At 59.2% G+C, this 24974-nt stretch overlaps 1 protein-coding gene across 1 annotated transcript; it reads left to right on the top strand.

Annotated features, from left to right (window-relative positions):
• The first annotated feature begins 3995 nt into the window (after positions 1–3995).
• MDFI (MyoD family inhibitor) lies at positions 3996–22590 on the top strand. The gene is made up of 4 exons (XM_074893748.1): positions 3996–4112; positions 16445–16639; positions 20713–20967; positions 21374–22590. Exons 1-4 carry the CDS (start codon positions 4043–4045, stop codon positions 21628–21630), a joined length of 777 nt encoding a protein of 258 aa, XP_074749849.1. The 5' UTR covers positions 3996–4042; the 3' UTR covers positions 21631–22590.
• Positions 22591–24974: the final 2384 nt, after the last annotated feature.

A 24974-nucleotide genomic window follows, 5' to 3' on the forward strand; every position in this document is an offset into this window, starting at 1 on the left:
CACTCTTTGAACTGCAAAGTCGAGGCTTTAGTGCTAAATTCTCGCCGGAGTCGGAAAGGTCAGGGAGGTTTTAATCTCTGCCCCCCTTTTCCGCGCCGCGCCCAGCCCAGGCGATGGGGAGCTATGGGGTACAGGGGGAGCAGCAGACCCGGGGGGAGATGGGGTGCAGACCCTGCTCCCCCCAAGGAGCCTGAGACCAGCCAGGAGCTGGGAGGACTCGGGTGGATTTACTTTGGCGGCGGAGGAGCTCGGAGCGGTGGCTGATGCCAGGGTTTGTGAATGTGGGTCAGTGCAGTCACACACCTACAGAAATGGCCTTGTTTTCCAAAATACAGCCGGCTCCCACAGTGTTCCTCGGGGTGCAGCAGTCCCGCGTCTATCGCAGGATTAATCCGGGTGTAATCACTGCAGGATTAATTTGTCAACTGCAGGGTGTGCCCAGCCCCTCTCCTGCCCACCCCAGCACCCTGCTAAAACTGCTTGGGGGGAGTTTTCTTTAGCAGGGACAACGCTTTGGGGAAAATACTTGTTTTTGTGGAAAACACTCTCATCAGCATGCTGGGTACTCGGCATTGCTGAGCAAATTGTAACCCCCCTGAGAGACCTCGCTGGACTTGTTCTCACCTCCCTGCTCGCCTCCATCCCTGGAGATTTCCAGTACAGGGATGGGGCTGGAGACCCCGTGGGACCCCCATGCCCAGCAGCCCCACAGCGAAGGAGGGCGTTGGAGGTTGGTTCATCACGGTGGGGCAACAGCGATGCAAAGCACCGGCCCATTTTTTTCCAGAGACTTCCATGGGAGAGCGATGGTGGGGTCGGCTGAGCCGCTCACCCCGCCGGATGCTGCCAGTGACGTGCTCGAACCGTCCCTGCGACGCAGCGCACTAAGGAGAGGTCAGGGAAGGCTGGGTTTGCACTTGCCAAACTTCACCTCCTGCTTCTGAATGAACGTGGGACACGGCAGGAGCGAAACCCCAACGGGAGGAGGCAGCGAGGTGGCAGGGGGACAGCGGAGGAGGGCTAAGAGGGGTTTGGCAGCAGAAAGCAGGCTCGCTGTCAGCCGTCACCATGCTGTGCCCAGAGGGGATGTATCCTGCCCAGGCTCGCAGGGAGGGGGCAGAACCCCGGGACACCAGGAGCAGGGACAGGGGCAGCGTTTTGCCTTACAGCGAAGGGACATGGGTGGTGAAATAAAGGAGGGCGCAGACCCATTTTGCAAGGTTGGATCCTGCCTTTGGCTTCGGTGTAATCCCTTTCAGGTGGAGGGGGAGCGGTGCTGTGCCCCTGAGGCCGGGCTGTCCCCGCTCGGGGCGCAGGAGGCTCGGCAGGGATGGCCCATGGACAGGCAGTACCACGGCCCTGGCGTTGCTGTGGGTAGAGCCCTGCTGCTCTCCAGCCCCAAAAAACCTGCAAAGCACTTTCCTGCGTGGCACCCTGCCTGGGTGCCTGACAGCCCGGTGCCCTGGGGAGCCCCTTTTCCCCCTCCAAAGCCAAGGGAGCACAGGGGGAGATCCTGGGCCACCAAAGTTGTGCCTCAGCTTCCCAAGTAGTCTTTAATTTTTTTTTTTTTTTTGGAGGGTTATCAAGCCAAGCTGTCAGCATAGAGGAAAAGTGCAGCTAATCCCCATCTGGCTGTGAAGCCTCATGGCCTGAGCTGAGCACGTGGCGCCCGGATTCTCGGCTCCGTCCTCCCCAAGGCTGAGCATCACCCGCCCGGGCAGCCGCCCTCCTCCTTCCCCAGGTTCAAGGCAATCCCAGGGCTGTTGGGTCCTTCTTGCATCAAGCACCTTTGTCCAGTGGGGCCACGGCCCTCAGGGCTGCCCGGGAGAAGCGAGGGTGCCTCTGCCTCTGCAGGGCCGGGCTCACGGGTGTCTAAGCAGGTAAACAGGGAGGAATGTGCGGCGGCAGCGCGTGGGGCTGGCGTGTTCCCGACGTGACTCACAGACACTGCCTCAGAGGCCGGCGATGCCGGCACACCCCACGGCCCCGCTCGCCGTCACCGGCACGGCCAGCTCTGCGCTTGGACGCTGCTTTTAATGAACCCTTGTGGAAAGCTGGCTGGGTCCTGCTGGGGCTGCGGGCAGCGGAGAGCTGTCAGGTGAAGGAAATGATCCAGCCGCCGGCTCCTGGTGGGGTGACCTGCGCCGGGGTGACCCCACTGGGGACGAGGTGCCGCGGTGTCAATCGATGCTTCACCCTCAGTAACAACGATGCACAGAGAAAGGCTCTCTGTGGCCGGGAAGGAGGGTGCCTGGCCCCACGCTGCTCTCCCCACACACCCACCACTGCCCGGGCAGGGAGCGCTCAGGGCTCTGTCCGCGTCAGGGTCCCTGTTTTCCGTGATGTGAGGGTGGGCAGGGTGGTGCTGGCTGGCTCTCGGGAGGATGCAGCTCCAGCAGCAGGATTTTAGGGCCGCTGCCGTTTGCAGGCACAAATCCTCCTCCTGGAAGGATTATTTAAAAGGCACAAACCGTAGCGACAAGCTGGTTTTAAAACAGACCGATTCTTCAGGTCTTGCACGATCCTCTCCATCTCCCTGGCTTCAGGCTGGAGCTTTCAGAAGGATCCTGAGCACGTCGGGTCCCTCCAGTCCCGCTCCGTGCCCCAGGCTGCCTCATTTCCCCCTCCCAACCTGTTTCCTTTACATGTGGCCGCAGCGGTGACGTCTCAGTGCCTTCCCCTCATCCCTCACCACACTAAATGCTGCACCGCAGCGTAGGAGACAGCCCCGATGGCAGCAGGGTTACGGCATCACCGGGCAGGAAAGAAGGGAGCCGTGGGGAGTCACCCGGGGCTGTCCCGTGGGTTCAGCCCTGCTCTGGGAACCTGGGGCCGTAGCTCTGGATGGCAAAATTGAGCTGTTGCCCAGACCCCTGGTGTGTCCGGGAAGCGGTGACCGAGGGAAGGGGCAGCTTGCGGTGACCCCCCCGGCCCTGCGCTGCAGGTGAGGGCAGCTGGGTCAGCTCCAGGCTCAGGCTGGCGGCAGCGTGGCTCCAGCCCAGCTCCGGAGTGATCTCAGTCTCTTTTTTGTAGGCTTTGCGATGCTGGGCTTTTTAAATGCAGGAAAACAGAGCGGTGTTATTAAAAAAAACAACTTTGAAAATGTCCCGCCGGGTCCTACATGACGTTATGCACGAGGCTGAATCCTCGTGGGGACCCTGCAGGGACACAAACACAGCAAACCCCGGGCTGGCCCACTCGGGAAGTGCTGCTGCCGCCGGGAATCTCGGTTTCACGCCATCCCTCTCGGGGCTGATGGCACCAGTGACACTGCCACCTCTGATCCCAGCACCTCCCGGCATCGCCCCAAGGAGCCGAACCTCATTTACCAGTTGGGGAAACTGAGGCAGGGAGGGGTGGGGGAGGCAGAGGTTTCCCCCAGGACGCACCAGCAGAGCCGGGAACAAAAGCACCCGCTTCGCTTCCTCGCTGGGTGCCGAGGGGACAGGCTGGGGCACCCACCCGAGGGTCCTGAGCGCGGTGCGGGGGGGTTTCCCAGACTCACTAATCCCCACTACTTCCCCCCAAAAAGTTCTTTTTGGGGGGGCGGGAAACAAACACTGAGCAAAGCTGAGATAATCCCGGTTCCGCGGCTGGCCCTGGGAGCCAAGCAACCTCTGCCTGCCCTGCGCCTCTCCCCTCCCCGGCTCTGCTCCAGCCCCCAAAAGAAACTTTTCCTCCCCCTCCTGCTGCGCGCAGCGCTGCGGACGCGGGTGGTTGTTTGTTTGTTCTCGCAGCCTTTTTTTTTTTTTTTTTAATTATTATTTTTTTAAGGAATTTGGGGAAAAAAGAAAACAAGAAAAAAAAAACCCAAAACACCCCAACTCCGCGCCCCCGACCGGCTCCTTCCCGGCGGCCGGAGCGGCGGGCGCGGGGGGCGGCGGGGCGGGCGCGGGGCCGGGGATGCGCGGCGGGGGCGGGGGCGGGCGCGGGGCCGGGCCGGGGCGCGGCGGCCCGCGGGGCCCCAGGTGAGCGCGGCCCCGGGGCGGCGGGGCGGCCGCCCGCACTCAGCCTCTGTCCCCGCCGCGCCCCGCTGCCACCCATGGCCCAGGCCAGCACCCACCGGCCGAGCCGTCCGGAGCCGCGCCGGGCCGAGCCGGGGCCGCCGACAGGTACCGGGGGGGGCTGCGCGGCGGGGGGGGCACCGCTGGGCCGGGGGTGCGCGCCTGGGGGACGTGTACAACTATAGATGTGTGTGTGTGTGTGTGTGTGTGTGTGTGTGTGTGTGTGTGCAAGGCTGGGGCATGTATATAACTATATATGTATGTGTACTGGGCTGGGGGGGCACGGCTGGGGAGGGGGTACACGGCTGGGGGGGGCACCGCTGGGCCGGGGGTGCGCGCCTGGGGGACGTGTACAACTATAGATGTGTATGTGTGTGTGTGTGTGTGTGTGTGTGTGTGTGTGTGTGTGTGTGTGTGTGTACAGGGCTGAGGGATGTATATAACTATATATGTGTGTGTGTGTGTGTGTATAAGGCTGGGGGTGCACAGCTGGGGAGGGGGTACACGGCTGGGGGGGGGCACCGCTGGGCTGGGGGTGCGCACCTGGGGGACGTGTATAACTATGTATGTGTGTACAGGGCTGGGGGTGCACGGCTGGGGAGGGGGTACACGGCTGGGGGGGGGCACCGCTGGGCCGGGGGTTTGCGGCTGGGGAATGTGTATAACTGTGTATATATATATATGTATGTGTGTGTGCACGGCCATGGGGGGTGTATAGATATACATATATGTGTGTGTGTGTACAGGGCTGGGGGGGCACGCCTGGGGAGGGTGTACACGGCTGGGGGGGGCACCGCTGGGTCGGGGGTGCATGGCTGGGGGACGTGTATAACTATGTGTGTGTGTGTGTGTGTGTGTGTGTGTGTACAGGGCTGGGGGTGCGTGGTGGCGGTGCACGGCTGGGGGATGTATATAACTACATATATATGTGTGTGTGTGTACGGAGCTGGGGGTGCAGGGCTGGGGGGTGTATATGTGTCTATATATACGTGTGAGGGTGTGCACAGTGCGGGGGTGCACAGCTGGGGGATGTATATAACTGTATATATCAGTGTGTGTGTACAGGGTTGGGGGGTGCATGGCTGGGGGATGTATGTATATATGTGTGTGTGTGTGTACAGGATGTATATATGTGGGGGGGATATGTGGGGATGTGTGTGTACAGCTGGGGGGGTGGACAGCTGGGGGGGCTGTAAGAGGGGGTGCGCTTTTGGGGGATGTATATATCTATATGTGTGTACGGGGCTGGGGGATGTGTGTGTGTGCACAGTGGGGGGGTGGATGGCTTGGGGGGGGGTGGGGAGGGGTGCACAGCTGGGGGATGTATATATATATCTATATGTCTGTGTGTGCAGGGCTGGGGGGGTGGATTGTGCACAGCTGTGGGGGGTGTGGGTGCCCACCTGGGGGGTGTGTTGATGGAGACCGTGCGTGTGCGTGTGGGGGGGCAGTGGGTGGCAAGCAGGGGGTGGTGTGGCTGGAGGGGGTGCGTGTAAGCACGGCACGGGGGGGGATGTATGGTGTGTGTGCGTGGCTGGGGGGTGCAGGGGTGGGGGGGTGTTTGGCTGCGTGTCCAGGAAGGCCGGAGCGGGCGTGTGTGTGGTTGTGGACGGCGCAGCGTGTGCTTGTGCCCCCGAGTGGGTGCGTGTCCCCGCGCCCAGCGCGCTGCGAGCACAGCCGATGCGGCCCAGCCCGCCGGGACGTCGCAGCACAAACTTTGCAGCAGTTTCTGTCGCTCGGCCAAGCGCTCAGAGCCACCGGGGCGTGGGGCCAGCGTGAGCTGAAGGGGTTAAAAACACCCCCCCAGGGACCGGGGCAAGGGGCTTGGGGGCTGGGGGGGGCCCTTCCCCACCCCACAGCGACTCCTGGGGTTCTCGGGTGGGATGCAGGGGGGCAGGATCAGGCTGCGGAGAAGTGGATGGAAAAGTTTTGGGAATCCTCACTTTTTCCACGGGGCAAAGCTGAGCCCCTGGGTTGTCCGGGCGGTGGGGTGGATCTGCCTGGGGCGTCAGGACCTCTGCTGGTGTCCCGTGGTGGTCGGTCCCACCAAGGTTCACACGTGGAAACTGCGTTAAAAGTCCCGATGCGAGAGAAAAAAAACGCCGGCGCGGGAAGCTGATGGCGAGAGGTGAAACACCCCGTCGTGTGTGCTGTCAGCCCAGACACAAAAGGGGCCAAATCCACCCCAGGACCAGCTCCCCGCGTGCTCCGAAAGCAGCTGCTGGGCAGCGGGCAGGAGCTGTGCCGCGGGAGCCTGGGGCATGGGGATGCACAGAAACCGAGCTTAGCACAGCTGGATCTCTCCCCTTGTTGGCTTTGGCCCGGAGCGTGGCTGGGCCCAAGTTTCGGAGAATACATCCTCTTGTTCTCTTCTCTCTGCTTTTCCAGCTGGATGCTGCCGGCTCCGCTTCCCGGCTCAACTCTTACGCTGCTTTGTGCTGCAGCTGCGTCCCGGGGCCGAGGCAGCTGCAGGGGCTGTGCGGGGTGTATTTCTCTGGATTTCCCTCCATTCGCTTCCTTCTCCTGGTGGGAAACGGCGAACTTCTAATGCCTGGACCTAGTGCAAAAAAGTTTGCACGGGAGCTTGCCACCAGCCTGGGTTAGCAGGAGCGCTGTGCCCTGGCTACTCTAAGATGGGTTATTTTAAAAAGTAGTTTAGAAATCTGTTAAATGCATCAGAAAAAAAGCCTTGCCGCTTTTCCCAGCCGCTGGGCGCACGGCAGCGGTGTGTAGGTAGAGCCGTGGTCCAGCCTCCCAGTTGTACTGGTGTCCTGAGCAGGAGCGATGGGACGTGGCTGAGGTGTGCAGGGTCTGGGAGCAGCCGCGAGTGCCCCATGCGCTGTGACCGTGGCAGAGGGGTGTCACCTCCATCCCAAACCAGCCCCTAACCCACCCTCCTCTTCCCCAGCTCCTCCCGGAGGGGAGCGTGGATCCAGGGTGGGTGAACCCGAGCAGAGCTGGACCAAATGTGCCACCTTTAGACCCTCATTTCACAGCGTGAAGAGCTGGGGAGGCCAAGGGGGTCTCCAGGACACCCTCGATTTCCATCTGCCCAGGCTCCAGGGGCCAAATCTCATGCCAAGAGAACATCCCTGTCCTGTCTCAGAGAGCAGCTTTCCGGTTGCATGTTTTGAGCTTTGAATTCTTGTTCACATCACTTCTTTCTTTCTTTCTTTTTGTTTTTTTGATGAGCAATGAATGGACAGGGTCCGGTTTGTCTTTCGTGCTCGTTTGGCCTCGTGACGTTTCGGTGCAGAGCCATTATTGCTTGGGCAGCGTCCAGGCGCTCTGTCACGCACCACGGAGCCTGGGAATTTTTGCTTGAGTCCCTTTTCCGATGCTTTGCAAATTAGACCAGCTCATTTGGTAACGCCGAGCCGGTGAAATAAATGGGGAAACTGAGGTGCCGGAGTGGTTTGGCCCAAGTTCGTGCGTCGTGGGCAGGGTTGGGTTGGCACTGCCATGCTTGGTCCTATTTCCCAGCCTGAGATGAAGCCCGTTTCCCGGAGTTTGTTCCTTGGCATCTCTGGAGATGGGCCCAGTGCCATCGCAGCCTCCTCCTGCCCAGGAGGGACGGGCACGTTGCAAACCAAACCCTTGAAATAGCCACAGGTAGTTTGCAGAGGAGCCTCGGAGAGAAGAGGCAATTGTCTGCCTGTGTGGAGTATGTGGGATATAATTATTTTTTTTAGGAATTAACAGAAAACAGGAGAAAAACAGCCTTTGGGCTGATGAGATTATTTTTGTCTTCCCTTTGCAGGGAGGAAGAGGAGGGGGAACAGGGACAGCAGGAGAGGGGCTTCCCGTATGGGAAGCAAACCCCTATAAAGATGCTTGAGGCAAATCCATCTCCAGAAGAAAAACCTTTCCCTCGGGTTTGATCCCTTCTTTCCCTTCCCAGCAGAACATCTGCTGCGTGGGGCCACCACCACATCCCCCCTCCACGTCCCCCCCTCGTGCCTGTGTCCCAGCTCGGCCGCAGGCGCCGGCAGCTCCGCGGCTCTTTGCTGGGAGCCGGGCAGGGATGGGACGCTCACACGCAGTTTTTTGCCTTTAATTCTTTCTGCCTGTTGCCGAGGAGTTTGCCCCGAGGTGTAACAGGAGGTGGAAAGCTGTTGTATGCTGCAACCCCAACAAGCCAGCCTTCAAAATACAGGGATCCAGCTGCCTGCACGAGCGTGCTGCCACCCTGCTCGGGGTCCTGAGCTCCCATGGGTGCCCCGAGCACTGTGGGACTGAGGGCAGGGGAGGCTGGGCAGGAGTTGGTGCCACCATCACTCGTGGGTACCCATTACCGGGACTCTGTCCTGCTCTGGGAGGAGGCAGAAACAAAGGCAACCCCCTCCAAGGTCAAAATAAAAGGGTCTTTGCTTGTCTTAGCACTGATTTAAATGCAACTGGTTGCAGATTTGCATGCAGACATCCTGTAAGTGCAAAGCAGACAAAACCAAAAAGCTTTGAAACAAAATTAATTTTTTTTTTACCCCAGATAAAGTCTTTTTGCACCAAAAGATTCATTTCTGGTTTTCTTTCAAAGTTTCTCATCTGCTCATGAAAATGCTTCATTTTTTTTCTTGTCTTTGAACAACAACAAAAAAAAATAAAAAAAAAACCCAAAAAGGCAGATTTCTGGCTTTTTTCAAATGTTTCTGGTTTTGAACAAAACAAAGCAAGCCCTTCGGGGCTGTGCCGCTTGCCGCCCCGGCGCCCCGGTCCCACTCCAGCTTCTTATTGAATTTCCTTGGAAAGCGCCTGCTTGAGTCTATTAGTTGCGGAAACCTAAGCTGTCCTCTGGGCGTTTTCTGTAGTTTTTCTGATTTTTCCCAGAGCTCCACCTTGCTCGGGCCGTGCCCTGCGCTGGCTCCTGTGGGACGGGCACCCGCAGCCCCCTGGGACTGTGGGGTTTGGGGTGGGATGGAGTCATGTCGGTCACTGCTGGAGCTGGTGGCCCCTTCCCGTGTCCCCCCCAGGGACCCGCGCTCGCGTTGTACAGATGGCAACGAGCTATTGCACAGCAGCAGGGATGGGGTAGTTGGGATTTTTTTGCCCTAAATCCCAATCTTCAGGCTTTGCTCACTGCAACAACATGCATGAACGCTTTCACCCATCTCTGTTTGATCTTAAGCTGGGCTTTAGCAGCCTTGTTGGACGTGATGTTTGACTTGGGGGGAGGTTCCCCCCTCGCTCCGGTGCCGTCCTGCTGTCTTGCCACTGGTGCATCTGAAATGGGGCGGATCAGGGAGCGGGCAGTAGCTTCGGGAAGCACTTTCACCCCAGTCCCATCCTCTTTTGGGGTGCTCCCTGGGGGTGCGCAGGAGGCTCCCAACGCCGGCTCCTTCCCCTGGTGCGGGCGGCCATGCCCAGGGCAGGACAGTGCTCACCCGGTTCAGCCGCTTTCGGTGCCAGGGCTGGGCTGCGGCTGCGCCTTCGCATCGCGAGGAAGAAGCGGGTCCTGGCTGGCTCCAGGAGCAATTACTCGCTCCACCCGAATGGCTTCATCGTTGGCCGGCCTCGCCGCCTTCCTTCAGCGAGCAGGCGTGCTGCTGCCCCGCGAGCCGTGCCCTGACCTTTGCAGAAGAGCTCGCTTTCACCTCGCCCCAGTTCAGGCCACGCTGCAGCTCCTCCGAAGCTGCTTTGGGGTCTGTGCTTAGAAGAAACCCCAACCTAGCGAGCGTGCACGCCAGCGGGAAGTTGAGCACCAGGACTGCAAAGTTTTGGGCTCCATCGCTGTAGGATGTTGCGTTGGGCCTTCTACGTGCCTCAGTTTCCCCACGGGGCCGAGCAGTGAGAAGGTTCCATTTCACAGCAGCTTAGAACTGCAGCTGTGCTAATGTAAAATACATGGAGATCGGGTAATGCGTGATGGGCACTGGCTTAAAACTACCCTGGGTAGATCTCGGGATGAAAGGTGCTGCATAAGTGCAAATTATTATTCTTGTTAATAATGATGTCCACCAGCTCACATTGCTCTGCTCTTCAATTAACTTTTTTTAAGGACTCTTAGCAGGTTAGAAAGACACAAATTTTCCCTGGCAGAACCTGTGCTGGTTTGACCCCGTAAGGTTACGCAATTATTGTACTGGCATGGTCCTTAATTAGACTCTCCATAATTTTCCCCAGCACAGCGGTGTGGCTCCTTGCTCTGTAATTCCCAGAATCTCCTTGGATCTGATAGGCATCACATAGTCGCTTTCCAGGCTTCAGGGATAATTGCTTGTCCTTAAGGACACCCGGGATGTCGCAGGATCTCCTCCTGCATCCTTCCTCCGTGCCAGGCTCCCATGGCTTGGGGGTTTTACACCCTTCTGGCCAGCATGGGGGGTTGGCCTGCGCTGGGGAGCACCGAGCCAGCACGGTGCTTCTCAAAGTCAAGAAAATTTGCCTCAACCCCAGGCTGGGTCTTTGACACTTTGTTTTTCCCCATCATTTTTCTCCGCTCCTTGGCCCCGCAGTGTGTTTGGGATGTTACACGTTGCTCTTTGGTTTAGGCAGAGCCCAGGCCTGATGCGGGGAGATGGGCTGGCCTGGCAGCTGAAGGCAGAAACCTGCTGCTGCTGGGTCTGGTTTGTGTCCTGGGGTAAGTTGAGTTGTCCCTGGTCTCCAGTTTAGCCTTAGAGATTGTTTATTCCCTTGCACCTGCAGCTGCAGTCCCAAATGCTGCCTTAATATATATATGTATGTGTTAAGTATATTCTTGCTGCAGTGACAGAGGTGCAGTGATTTTTATTTCTTCTCTTCCCTGAAACCCCTTCTCGAGGGTTATCCCCACCACCCCGGTGTCCTTGCTCTCAGGTAGGAGCAATTCTTCCATGAGGGTTGGTTTGTGCCTCCTTTGCAGGAGCTGGTTGGGTCAATGAGGATCTTTGGGTGATGGGATTTGTAGGGACGCCTTGGCACAGGGTCTGCACCCCAACCCTGGAGCTGGGGTTTTGTCTCCAGAGGAGCTCTCAGCCGAGGTCGAATGCTGTACACGGATGGACTGGGTAGACGCTGGTCCTGGCCTGTCTGGCCGGCCCAAAATTCCTCTCTTCCTACCCACCCAATGGCTATAAATAACAAATAATAACAACTCCCAGGCTGGCAAGCTATTTGGGGTTTTGTGGGTTTTTTGCTTTGTTTTGCTTTTTTGCATTTAGGAAGTAACTTTTCATAGAAACCAATATTTTTTTGACCGGATTCCTCATTGTCCCAGAACTGAACTGTTTATCCAAAGCATCTCCCAGGTGAGCAGAGAGACACTGGGGCAAACGCTTTCCGGGAGGGAAGCAAAGCTGTGCTGGATCTGTCCCCAGCGTGCTCAGGAGCTCTGGGCTTTTCTCCTCCTTCCCCTTCCACCCTCCTTGTCCTTTCCCTGAATATCATAGAATCTGAAAATGCTTTAGTGCATTAATTTCAGACTGAATGTAAATAAGCCATTTGGATTTTTCCCAGTTGAGCAAACTTTCAAACCAGAATTTTGCTTTCCTCTCCTCCAGGCTGGCTCGTGGGATTGGAAGCATTTGCTTCAGTGCCGCCTCTTCTGCACTCGAAACCACTTAATCAAGCTCTAAAATATCCCTTGAATAGGTCAGACAGGCACCTGATTGGGCCAGGCAGCGTGTACGGGAAAACCAAGAGAGATTACACGCTCATTTTATCTGCATAAAACAGATTAGAAAGCTCCCAAACTAAATATTACTGCAAGGTAGCGTGTTGTTAATGGCAAATGCCTCACTAGACTGTCTCTGTTTGTGTCTCCATCCAACATTATCTCGTCCCTGACGGACTAAAGGGAGAGAGAAGGGGGGAACGGGAGAGTCTGCTGAGCATCTCCACATCGGCAGGAGTCGTGACCCACAGTGTTAGATTTGGATGCTCTTCAGGTCCAGGAGAGCTCACATGTGGATCCAGACATGTCGAGACCATTCTCCCTCCCTTTTCCAACAGGTTGACACCACCTAATCCTGCTAAAGAGACAGGATTTGCTTCTGAGCTCACCAGTCCAAGCCTGTCTTTAGCTCCTGTGTGTTGGAGGCGTTTTCTGTCCCGTGCAGCCACGTGTGGGGCAGCGGTGGTGGGTACGTGCCACGCTGGTGAGGTGTCCAGCCGTCTCCCGTCCCCAGATTTCTTCTCTGGAGCCAAAGGCACTTGGACAGGAGAGGGGCAGATAAATCAGAGATCCCAAGCAGCCAGACAGAGCATCTGTTGCATTAAGCTAAAGCTCAGGAAAGCTGCACAGGAGCCATGGGACAACCTGGGTGGGTTTGACCCAAAAGTGTGGCTCCAGCTTTGCATTATCCCACATCCTCTGTGCCTTCCCAGCTGGGGGTCTGGGCACCACAAGCGGCTGCAGAGAAGGAAACCCAGAGCCGTAAGATGCTGCGGCCGTGCTGCCTGCGGTGTGGCTCTGGTTTGTGCTGCCGGAGCAGCTCTGCCCTCTCCGAGCTCTCTCACCAGCTGCTGACACGCTGCAGTTTCCTTTTGTTTGTCCAGCGCTTTGGGGATGGGTTAGCTCAGTCCTGCAAGCTCATCGGGAATGAAGCATGCCTCCCACCCAAATACTTTTTGCCCTAATCAGAACAACTGGTGGTTGCCCCAGAAGCTCCTGCAGACACTGACCGAGCAAAGCGGGTCCTTCCTGCAGCCAGTGATCCCAGAGGGACATTTTCTACGTTTGACTTTGCAGGAGTATACTCAGCGAAAGCCAATGAAACCTTACGGCTTCTTTACATCTTTCCTCTCCTCCCTTCTTTTTTTTCCACTCCTGCAATGCTTGGTGGACTTCGGAGCTCACTGATGTCTTGGGGCTTTTACGACGGGTGGATTTGGACTTTGTAAATGGGGAGAATAGGCAGAAAACCTGACCTGTGTGCATCTCCTGGGCTTGGCAACCAGGAGGCAGAGAAAGTAGTTCCACGTCTACCGGCTTTCCTAATCTTTTGTACCTTACGGCAGCGCTGTGATTTATTGAAGCCTGACTTATTATTTTTAAATGCCTTATTATCTCTGTTCTCATTAAAAAAACATGTGATTCGCCCTCCCTGTGCCACGTTACCTTCATTTCTCCCTTGTGTTTTACGAAAGGTGGTGCAGAATGGGGGAGTGGAGACCTGGACTTTCATCCCAGGCTGTTTCTCTGCATTGAGATGAACGTTTGCCCCGGCCAGGAAGGGCCTGGGGGTGCAGCTGTTATGGGGGTGCAGGCAGGGAAGGGGGTGGATGTCCCATCCTGAGGGCTGGCTCTCCTTAGGGCTTGGTCTTTTTGCCCGGGCTTGTGGTTGGTTTTAAACCCAACAGATTTAAGTCAAGCCTGGTCTTGTTCTGGTGGCAGCAAGGTAATAGCAGGGGAGGGAAGAAGGCTGAATAGCAGGGAGAGGGGACCCCAGGGATGCCTCATCTTGCTGGGGGACCCCCTGCCAGACCCCAGTGATGGAGCTGCTCCTCCCCACACCTCTCCCCTCTCACCCTCCCTGCTCAGCTTAGTGTGGTTTGGGGAGCAGAACCCCTCTCTGGGGGATTTTGTGCCCCAAAACCCGTGTTTAGAGGAACAAAGAGGGCACACAACCGAGGGGGCAGGGGATTATCTGCACGGGACCCCTGTGGAGCTGCATGACATGTGCATGTGCCCGTCCGGGTCTGTAAGAGGTGCCAAGCAGAGCAGCGTCATTTAAAGGGGATTTAAAGGAGGAGGGGGAGCCGGGCAGCTGCGGGACAAGCCTGTGCCGGTGCTGGGGTCTGTCCATCTCTCCCGGTGCCATCAGGGGTGATGCCTCTTCCTTGGGTGCATTTTGCCAGGCTTGTTTGAGAGCTGCTCTGTGCATTCCCACTGCATTTCCCTGTGGGTCGGAAGGTGCCTGGGAAGTGCCCAGTCCCAGCAAACCAGCAGTGCAGGCAGGGAGCTGGGGGGCAGGAGCCTGCAGGGTTTGTGCTGAGCCCACACGTGTCCGGCCATCCCCAGCCCTGCCCCGGGGTCGAGCAGTGACCGGGAGGGCAGACACGGCCCTTCTCCCTCTCACTCCCAGGGGATGCCATGCACTTGGGGGTCAGCACCATCCGTACGCTCCCCAAGACGTGCAGCAACAGGGAAGCGGGGCCGCACAAGGCAGGGAAGGAACCAGCTTACCCGCATTTCTTTCCTGTCTATTTTTGTGTCTCTTCTGGCCACCTTGTTCCAGTGGGAGTTAATTTAATTGCCATCTTCCTCCCTGCATCGCTGTGGTTGTGTGTGAGACCTCTTGTTGTGCAGGGTAATTATACGTGTGAAGTGGACATGGCAAAAACGAGCCTTGTCTCAGTAGTCGGCGGACCAGCACGCTTGCCATCCATATGGCCTAGTGCTGCTGCTTTCTCACAGAGCTCGGGGTCTAAACAGACCGTCCTTGTCCTCAGCCCCTCGGGAACGGGCACGGAGCAGGCAAGGGATGTGATGGAGGCAGCGCAGGGCGGCCGTGGTGGAGGCAGGGATCAGCTGGAGCTCTCGCCGTGCACAGAGCAGTTGCCAGCCCTTCTCCTGCTGCAGCACCTGATTTTCCAGCTCTTTTTGCCAGGGTAAATCTCTCGCTGCGGAGGGGAGCGCTGACCTTCAGGGTGAGAGCAGGGCAGGGGATCTGGCAGTGATGGGGCTGCTCTGGGCAACCCCAAAGTCTTGGCTGGTGGTTTTTAAGTCCTGAGCACGCTCCGGGCATCTCATAGCAGAAACCAGAGCAGCTACGCCGATGCCCAGCGGCTCAGATCCCTTCCCAGGGACCACGCGGGAGCTGCACCCGCCGTGCTCTGCATCGGGCATCTCTGACTCAGGGCTTCGTCCAGAGCTCCTCAGCCGTCGGGGTTTTCATGTCTGGCTTTATCAGGCGCTGACTAAAACGCCGCAGGTCTGACTCAGGCCGGTCCAGGTTGGGACATGACAGAGGACGTAGAGGCAGCAACATGTAGTTATTATTCACCTATACACCACGCCTATGTGCAAACACCTATAGGTAGATGACAGCCTGCTCTCTTCTCTCTGTTTTGCCCTGGGCTTTCCAGGGGCATGGGAATGAGTTTTCTCTTTTCTGGGACTCGCATACTCCCACTCCGCTTGGGATTCGGAGCCAACATTTCTGTGCAAAATTCAGCTGGAGCTGCTGACTTCCCCTTGGTTGAGCCCCAGAAATTGCCTTGCCTGCAAGAGCTGTGAAGCTGTATCAGGACGAGCTTTCCCTCCCAGCAAACCCCCCGTCACAGGTACCCCAGGCTGGATCAGCATCCTTGGAAAGGTGGAGAGGATGGCCCCAGGGGGAAACTGAGGCAGGTGGATGAGCACGTGGGGTGTAGAGGAGCTGGGAGCTGAGCGAGCATCGCTCCAGGCTGGTCACAGCATGTCCTGCTCCTACCGACCCCGGGGTGCCGGCTGGGGGCCTCCCCCTCCCTTGTAGGGCCTCTTGTTATAGTCCCTATAATTATACGTGTGGGGTCTGCCTGCCTTCCTCCCCGGCTCCTGCTTGTAGGACCTCTTGTTATATTGAGTATAATGAAGTGTCCGAGGTCTCTCTTCCCCCCACCCGCCCTTGCCTGCCTGCATGTAGAACCTCTTGTTATAGCCAGGGAAATTATGGGTCTTCGGTCTCCCTCCCTTCGACCAAGCTATAATTTAGTTTTATATAAAGTGCGGTCCAGCCCCTGTTGTGCAAGCGGTTGCTATTCCGGGTGCTGGGGAGAGGGATGGGGCGGCGAGGAGGGGGCTCGCAGTGGGTGGGGGAGCACAGCATCGCACTGAGCACCCCACAGCCCCCCTGGGAACTCCACAGCCCCCCTGCCATGGGGGGCAGCCAGCCCCCAGCGCTGGCTCTGCAGGAGGTGGTTATGGCTTCTCCTCGTGTCGTTTCTGCAAGGGAGCGTGTGGCATTGGGGTTTATCCCCCACGGGGAATAACACATCTCTTGTTTGGGGTTTTGCTTGCCCCATCGAGGGGGTCCCGCAGGGGCTGCTGCTGTCCCAGAGCAAGCGGGAACACGAGGGGAGGTGGCAGCCGCTTCCCGCAGGGAAGACAGTGACTCTTTCATGGGAAGAGGGGGATGAAAAATCCAGTTTGAACCGCTGAGTGTAACCAGATCCCCTGGCTTTTTAGCGAAGGAATGTGGGACCTAGGGAGGGTTTTTGGGAGGGTGCTGCCGAACCGCTGGCATTGCAGCGGGGTGAGCGGCCGCAGAGTGATGCAGCCCCCGATGCCCTTCCCGAGCAGCCCCAAAATCCCACGCAGTGCTCCAGCTCTTCCCCCCACTCTGTACTCTGAGCTGCAGAAGCAACAGGGGCAGCTGGATTTGGCTCATGCCCGAAATCAAGAGTCCCAAAGCACCGACCGGTGCCGTTCGCAGCGGCTGGGGATGTGCTGCGGGTTGCTGTGGGTTTGGGTGACTGGGGGGGCTCTGCCCACAGCTCGGTGCATCCCGGGGTGCTCAGCTCCAACCCCGTTTCTCTTGCAGAGGCGGGTGAGACCTCGCGCCCTTCGCCGAGGCAGACGCCAGCAGCACCGTCGGCAGAGCCCCGGTCGCCTGCCCGCCCTGCTGCCAGCCCCGTGGCACAGAAGAAGGAGAAACCCCTGGAAGATGATGAGTCCCGAAAAGTTGTGACGAAGGGCCCCCGGGCCGAGCTCGCAGGCGCTCCCGAAGCTGTGACATGTGAGTGTTTCCCTCTGCCGCAGCATGTGCAGCTCCAGACACCTCCGGGTGCCCATGCTTTGGGCTGCTGCTGTCTAATCAGTAACAGGGCTCATTAAAAAGGCGGGCAGCTGTGGTGGGAAGCCATCTCCTCCTTGCTCTGCTCTTCCCCACATCAAAGCAAAAGGCTTTAACTGAGCGTGAGTCACCAGGAGCTGGGGAAAGTGAAGGGCGGCATCCAGCAGCGTCCTTGGGAGCGGCAGGAGGCAGAAGGGGAGGAGGATGGGCAGCTGGAGGAGCTCTCGGTCGTGTTGGGGTCCTGCTGGGATGCCGTGGTGGGAAGAGGGACCAGCCACTGTGGGAAGGAGGTGGCTGCTGTATGGAGCATCCCCCAAATGGAGGGAGGAGGGCAGAGCCCCCGGCAGAATGGGCTCCGTGGCCACAGCCATGGGAGGGGGGTGCAGCAGCCGTTTGCTGGAGCAAAGGGAGATGCTGCCCATTGGGACAGCTCTTGCCTTGGCGTATCCAGGGCAAGGGTGAGGCTGGTGCAAAGCCAGGCTGGGGACGGGATGGGCTGTCTGCACTGAGGAGCTGGTTTTGCTGGAGGCAGTGGTGAAGCCAAGCAGCACCTCCTCCTTTCTGCTGCTGCAGACCTGCTGGTCCCCACACCGTGAGAAATACCGGGGTGGAGTAGGAGCAGAGGTGGGGGTCAGGGTGCCCTTGCTCCATTTCCCATTGCAGGGGCGGGAGAGCGGAGCTGGCAGATGTGGGAGACCAGGGGCCAGGCTCTCCTGGAGTCCCGCCGTCCATCCTTTCCCGGCCCCCAGCCTGGATCTGAGGGTTTTGCTCCCAGGCTGCCCCTTCGGCACACAGCCATTCCTCTTTTGTTGGATGCGAGCGTGCAGCTTTCCCTTCCAAGGGGTGTAAAGTGAATGGATGCTTCCCAACGGGGAGAAGGGAGGGTGGGAACGAGGTTGCAAACTTCGAAGAGCGGGCAGGCGGGGTGGGAAGGGGAGGGGACGGCAAAATCCGGGCGCTCCTGCTGGCGTACGTGGAGCGAGGAGAGCGCACGTTTCCTCAACCAGAGCTTGAGCCCTTGCAAAGCATCTGGGAGCTGGGCTGGCTGCCCACAGACATTCTGCACCTCTGAGTCACGCTGCAGCCTGCTGCACCCTGCATGGTGCGGCCCCGCGCAGCCCCCTCCCCAGCCCACCCCTCCCTGGGGCAGCCACCCCACGGGCCCCGAGGCTGGGAGGAAGGTGACCGTCAGTGTCCAGGCTTGCCTGGGTGCTGGGTGCAGGGAACCCCCCCTCCTTCCCCTCTCCTTCCTGGGAAATGAGGTTCAGCTCCATGCGGAGCATCACCTCCCGCATCCCTTGTTTTGCAGCCTGCTCCTCACTGTGCATCCCGCTGCTGCTGTTATGGGGGGGTCACTATTGCTTGTGGGGGGGTGAATTCCCTCCTTTGACAGTACCTGGGGAGCACATTTGGGCTCCCCCATGGGAAGGTGAAGGGATGGTGGTATTTTCATGCCACTCTAGCACATGCAAGGTCAGGGGGGGCCCAGGCAGCAAGGGGCTGTCGGATGTAGAGGCACATTCTTCACCAGCGGTGGCCAGGATCACAGAATTACAGAATCACAGAATAATCTAGGTTGGAAAAGACCTTGAAGATCATCTAGTCCAACCCCCCCAGGGCTCAGCGCTGCTGGTCGAAGCCTCCCACGGTTCTTAAATGAGTCTTGTGGCAGTTTGGGAGCAACCAAAATGGGGATTGCAGGTTTGGGGCTCTGGGTGTTGAGTTTCAGGCGAGAGCAGCAGGCTCCACTCAGGCGGCCACAACGTGCCGGTTTGTCCAAGCCCTGTTAGGCTCAGGAAGGTGATGTTTGGCAAAGCTGATGGCCGGGGTGGGGCGGGGGCGTGGGTCACAGAGGGCCAAGGACCGCTGCACTCTGGGCATCTGTCCACCGAGCCCTGGTGATGCTGCCACGGGGGAACCTGAGCTGAGCCGGCACCGCGACCGTGCCGGGAGCATCATCTCGGGTGTGGGACACGAGGTGAATGTCCAGGAGGTTTTTGGTCATGGAAGAGCCGAAGGCAGGTGCTTTCCCCCAAAGCTCTGGTTTCCCACCCTGGTGCTGGTGGGTGGACGCGGTGGAGGCCGTTGGATGGGCTGGTCCCATGCGCTCCTGCCCCGACACCCGTGTTGTTAGGAGGTGTTATACACTGCTCCACCTAAGCCTCGGGTTGAAGGTGTCTCTTTTAGAAGAGCTTTGGGGTCCTGTGAGTTGAGGGCTCTTGTAAAAAATAGAAGCTATTTTTCCTAACTTAGAGGGGGGGATTACTGGCTGCCTTCCGCTGCCACTCGCTGGAGCCAGAGTGTGATTTTGATTTACAAACAGTTTAATCTGAGGAATGCAGCACAATGGAGCACGCCAAAGCCAGCGCATTGCACGCTGCTGTAAACCCCCAGAGAAACCCAGCGCTCGAAGCTGCAGAGTATTTGCTGCCGTGGGGCACTGCCAAGGCCGAGCTGCTGTGGGGTCCCTGCGGGCTCAGCCCCTGCCCACCGCAACTGCGGGCAGCCCCGGGGCACCACGGTCACACTCCGGCTTGGTGCTGCTCGGTGCACGCACTCAGGCACGGGCAGTCAGGGGCGGTGCAGAAGGGCGCATGGGAAGCCAACACCCCCCCAGGAGTTTGTTGGTTTTGGGGGGGACACATCCCATTTTGTCCAAGACCTGTTTTCCATTTCTCCTTTCTGTCCTTCTCCCACCCCTCCAGCCCGCCCTTCCCGCTCAGCTCCGGTTATTTTAAGTTCCCTTCCCAGCGTGTGTCAAAGACGCAGCCTTTCACCCAAGCACCCGGTTAAACTTCCTCCGCGGTCTGAGCCCAGCTTAGTCTGGCAGAGCCAGGCGCTAGGTCCATGCACTTGTGTTTTTTTAACCTCCATCTATTTTATTTTCGCCGGCGAGGGCGGGTGCAGGACAGAGACCGTCTGTGCCCCCTCCTCCCTGTCGGTCTCCCCATGTCCCATGGCCGCCCCACGCAGAAAGCAGCTCCTGTTCCCCGGCAGCCGGAGGTGCCTTTGCCCTCGAGCCTCTCGCCTGAATCATCCCTTGTTTACTGCCGCGGGAGAGGAAAATCAAAGTTTGGCCAAAGCACCATCAGGCAGGATTTTATTTGTGGCTTCACTTGATGTTGCTGCGGGCGGGGGGATGGATGGATGCTTGAACCCCCCTCCCTTGTGCTGGGCTCCCAGTCCTCTCCCCCACCTCAGGACGGCAGCGCGGTGGGAGTGAAGGGCTGAGCCGTGCCGCTGGCTCCGGCAGCATCCCGGCGGGGCGCGGGGCTGCCGGCATCTCTCCTGCTGCAGCGAGGGCTGGAGGGAGGCGCAGACAGAGCAGATAGTTATTTTCCTCCTCCTGCAGAGAAGTTCAGCCAGAGGCTGGGGAGACCTTTAATTAAGTGGCCGATTCACACAGTCCTGAGGAGATGAGCAACCCAGCTCTCCGGCGGCATTTCACCTTCTCTGGCTTTGCGGAGGGCGATGGGGATGGCCAGGAGCTCTGGCCGGCAGCGCTGTGCCCAGGGCTCATGGGACGGTGGCTTGGCCAAGGGGTAGCTCTGGGCTGGAAGCAGCCACAGGCTCTTCTCTTCCCCACTTGGCACAAGGTGAATTTGCCTCGCTGTGCCTCTGCACCCACTCCGGTTGGCCATGGTGGCTTCATCCCTCCTGCCTGTGCCGGCAGCGCTGCGACCCTGCCAGACCTCCTCCTCCAGGTCCTCTGCTGCCCTTCCAGCGCAGCCTTCATGACAAGTCTTTATTTTGTGCTCTTTTTTCATGCCTTCCTCTCTCTCGAGCCTCTGTCTCCTTCCCTCCAGCCATCTCTTCTTCTGCATCTCCTTTTCCATCCTCCATCTCTTGGCCCATGCGTCTGTAAGCATCACTTCTTCCCAGCCACGAGGCCACCCCGTGTCTGCCTGGTGACCGGGTTCCTGGGTGGTGGCAGAGGACTGGGGACGTGTTTCTCCCGCAGCAAAGCACTGCAGGGAGGGCTCAGGGTGGGGTAACATTGTTCTCCCCCCAACCAGGCCAGCCCCAGGTGCGACCAGCCCCGCAGCCCCCCAGCCCCTGCACCCATCTGCTGCAAAACGGCGCCGGGCGGGGGCCGGACCCAGGCGGTGCCAACGGGGAGGCGGGGAACGGGGTCTTCCGCCCCCTCCCCAGCACCCAGAAGCCTCACCGAAAGCTGCAGTCGCACCACTCCATCAACAGCCAGAGCAGCAAGAAGAGCAAGGGCAGCTCCAAGTCGGCCTCTTCCCACATCCCTATTGAGGCGCAAGAAGGTACCGGCTCTCCCCGGGGGGGTGGTCCCTTTCCAGCCATTCTCCTCCAGCCCTGCATCCCTTGGGGTCTCTCGGGTAGCATCTGTCCAGCCCACCGGGACCCCCAGGCCTGGGCACCAGCCGAGCTCCCCTCCTGGCAGCCTTCTGGTGCTGAGTGGGCTCATCTCATGTCCTCCAAAACTGGTCTCTCTTGGGGTCTGGGCATGTCCCAGGCAGCTGGGCATGTCCCTGGGTGTTGAGGGAGGCCCCTGGAGCAGTGCCTGGCTCCCAGCCCCTCTTCCTACCCCTTCCATTCATTCCCGAGGGAGGATTTCCACCCGTACGGGGCTGAGCATCCATCTGCTGGGTGCTGCCTCACCCAGCCGGGCCCGTCCCCCCTTGCCCACTCTCTGGCCATTCTCCGCAGACTGCTGCGTCCACTGCATCCTCTCCTGCCTCTTCTGCGAGTTCCTGACCCTCTGCAACATCGTGCTGGACTGTGCCACCTGCGGCTCCTGCACCTCCGAGGACTCCTGCATCTGCTGCTGCTGCTGCAACTCGGGCGAGTGCGCGGACTGCGACCTGCCCTGCGACATGGACTGCGGCATCATCGACGCTTGCTGCGAGTCGGCCGACTGCCTGGAGATCTGCATGGAGTGCTGCGGGCTCTGCTTCTCCTCCTGAGGGGCCTCACTCGCTGGGGGGGGGACCCGCTCCTGGCCCCCCCGCAGCAGCCGAGGGTCCAGCCGGTCCCTGAGCCGGTGTGAAACACCAGAAGATGGAGCCTGGCGAAGGAGGAGAGCGATATCCCCCCACTGCAAACCTCATCCTTGGAGCTGGTGAGCTGGGCTCGGATCCTGCCTGGGGAAGGGTGAATCCGTAGGGCCGTGGGGACTCCGGGGACGGCCGGCATCCCGTCACGCTCTACCTCTTCCCCGCACCGGGCCGGTTCGCCGAGGATCGCGGGAGCCTCCTGCCACCTGAGCCGAGAGCAGGAGTGCCCGCCCCGTGCACCACAGAGCCCGTGGGTGCCACCCCGGCGTCCCTGCGTTGGGGACAGCCACTGCCACCGCCCGGGGCTGCCCCAGGACAGTGCTCTGGTCTACACAGGGGTGACACAGAACATCTTTCCCCCTCCCCGGGACACCTCCAGGGCTGGGCACAGTACAGAGCCTTGCTCTCCACCAGGCACTGGGAGATGCCGAAGCCTTTAGCTGGGCTGTGGGACACATCCTGCCAGCCCCCACCCCTCCTCGGTGCTGAGATCGGCAGCCAAGTGCAATACACACAGTCTGCTCCCCTCCCTGTTTCACCAGCTGGGAAGAAGCTTTTCCTTCTCCAGTCCCTGCAGCGGGGTTGCAGCCGGGGGCCAGGGCAGCTGGGGAGAACCCGGAGCCGTACCAAGCTGCTCCCGACCCCCGTGTGTCCCCGGGGGCGGTGGGGCAGGGTGGCTTGGTTGGTGCCAAATGACCCCCAGCAGTTTTGGCCCCATCCCACCAGCCCGGGGACAGGGCTCGTGCCTGGGTGGGGATGGAAAACATCCTGTTGAAGGGCTGGGGAGACAGGGAGGGAAGTGTCATGGTATTTTTATTTTTTTGTCCCTTTCGTTTGTTACTGTAAATAAAGGTCTGTCTTCATTTCTGACCAACGGCTGCCCCATTGCGTGCTCTGCAGGGCACAGCAGCTCACAGCCTCGCCGTGTCCCCCATCCTGCTCCCAGCTGCAGGGGCGCAGGGGCTGGTGGGGAGGCTGCAGGGCTCCTTTGGCCTTGGGGACATGGGACAGCTTGGTGACAGCCCCAGGGTGCTCCTGTTTTAGTCCTTGGGAGGGGAAATGCGAGAGGACTCCCTGTCCTTCGCTTAGGGAACAGGTCAAGGTCCTGGTGTGCCGCAGCCTGGCGCTGGCTCCCTGCCCTGCTCCTGCAGCCATGGGCCAAACCCTGACCCTGCTGCAGCACCGTCCCCTGCTCCTCCCAGGGCTCTGCCCTGCAGCGCGGCCCACGAGCTGCTTCATCTGCCCCAGGGACACGACTTCCCCGAAGGAGAAAATAAATGACGCAAATTCCCGTCTGCGGGGCTGGGGTGGGCACCGGCTGCCCAGGGTTGGTGGGAGGCTGTGGGAGCTGGCAGCCCGCCGAATTTGGGTGGTTTGGGTGTTCCTGCTGCCACCCGCCACCTCCCAGCCCTGCCATGGGACCACCAACCGTGCCGTGCCGTGCAGCTGAGGGACCAAAGGCCCCCACGCCAGAGTCTTGCTGCCCCTCGGGGGGCTCAGGGGGCTCGGCCATCCCGGCGAGGCTGCTGCCTGAGCTGAAGTTGAACAAGGAGGGAAAAATACTTAAAAATCGAGGCCAAATGGGTCAGTTGGTCACGGCGACACAGGCTGGTTTGGGATCTGGGCTGCCTGCCCTCCGGCGCTGCCGCTCAGCCATGAAACCTATTTTTAGTGGTGAGCTAAAGGCAGTCGGAGCCCAGCGCAGTGCAAGTGCATGGAGGGGAAGAGGATGGTGCAGGCAGCCTTCCTCCACCCCATGCACGGCGGGGAGGACTCGGGGTGATGGATTGGGGCTTTTAGCCTTTGCTCTGGCATGGGTGCTTGGGCTGAGCCCTGGAGTGCGGGGTCAGGGGGGTGGGATACACATCAGTGCCCACCCCAGGATGGGACCGGGGCCCCATCCGGCATTCGCAGGGTTGGTGGGAGCTTTTCCACGGGCTCTGGCTGAGGCTCTGCTCCAAACCATTTGCATCCTTGGCAAGGAGGGACGGAGGAGCTGGCCTTCCCCAGCCTGGCCTCACTTGTGGTGCTAATTAGGGAGGTTGGAGCTGGCAGGGCTGCTCTCCCCACCAGCCGAGGTAACGGTAACGAGCGCTGCCGGAGTCTTTTAATGGGGAACAGATTCCCCCAGTGCGGGAGGGCGCTGCGGGCTGGCCATGCTGTGCGTGCTTGTGTCCCAGCGTGGGAAGGGGGTGACATGCACCCCAAGCACCCCAAGCACCCAGCTGTCCCCCGACCTGCTCCCCCCACTTCACTCCAACATAAAAAGCCCTTTTAATGCTGCTCCCAAGGGACCAAGTGCCCCCACAGCAGCTCTGTCCCCCCAGTGCAGCTTGAAACTCATGGGCAAGGCCGAGCAGGGAGGTGGGGAGCAGAGCTGGGCTCTTCATGGAGCATGAGGTAGTGCTGAATGTATGTGATGTTCACGCCTACGAATGTACTTTAGTGATGGCTGCCTTCGAAAAAATGCAAATAAAATAGCAGCTGCCGGTGCAGGGCTACCCAAAAGCACAGCTCAGCCTTGCAGAGCGATGCTCTGCAAATCCAGGCTCAGAGAGGTCCCACCTTCTCCACCAGCTGTTCAGGGCTGGACACTGGAAGGGACAAAGACAGATTTTTTCCAGCCCGTACCCCAAACCTGGGGCACATTCACTGCCCTGAGCAGTACTGGCTGCTTTGCTCATGTCTTGGGTGCTCCTGAAAATCACAGGGACTGTTCTGGGCTGTGGGAATGATGGACCAGAGCAGGGAATGATGGACCAGAGTAGGGAATGATGGACCAGAGCAACTCAAGTCCCCGGAAAAGGCTTGAAAAGCAAAGTTCAAGCCTTCCTCTGGATGCAAGCTGATGCTGGCCATCCACCTTGTAAACCACCAGGGAAGGCAAGAGTTAAACCCTCCTGCCTGGGAATTAATTAACAACAGATGTGCTCGGTTTTAACTAATTACTCTCCTGCCAGCACTTGGTTTTTACGGTTCCCTCAGAAGCCTCTTAGAGCCAGGAGCCATCACACCGTACCTGCATGGATGCTGGCCCCGCAGGCTGGGCTGTGCTGGGCACCCTGGGTTGGCTCACCCTCCTTCCCTGGCCCCTCACCTGGCGTCTCAAGTGAAACAATTCAATGAAAAGGGCTAAAATTCATTAAATGGTCCAGTCACCTAAACTAGCTTTGCTCTGTTGTTCCTGGTTTTAAATCAGCTGAGTGGTGGGGTCCCCCCAGGAGTAACACGCGTCTGCATCCCCAGGATGGGCA

Source organism: Strix uralensis, chromosome 24 (genome assembly GCF_047716275.1).
Source record: "Strix uralensis isolate ZFMK-TIS-50842 chromosome 24, bStrUra1, whole genome shotgun sequence".
Lineage (NCBI taxonomy): Eukaryota > Metazoa > Chordata > Aves > Strigiformes > Strigidae > Strix > Strix uralensis.

What these genes read in the sequence shown, in the direction of transcription:
- MDFI (XM_074893748.1), top strand. Translation starts at nt 4,043, where the DNA reads ATGGCCCAGGCCAGCACCCACCGGCCGAGCCGTCCGGAGCCGCGCCGG. An exon ending in CGAGCCGGGGCCGCCGACAG is followed by an intron (nt 4,113 to 16,444) that starts GTACCGGGGGGG and finishes TTTCTCTTGCAG; the next exon opens with AGGCGGGTGAGACCTCGCGC. An exon ending in CGCTCCCGAAGCTGTGACAT is followed by an intron (nt 16,640 to 20,712) that starts GTGAGTGTTTCC and finishes CCCCCCAACCAG; the next exon opens with GCCAGCCCCAGGTGCGACCA.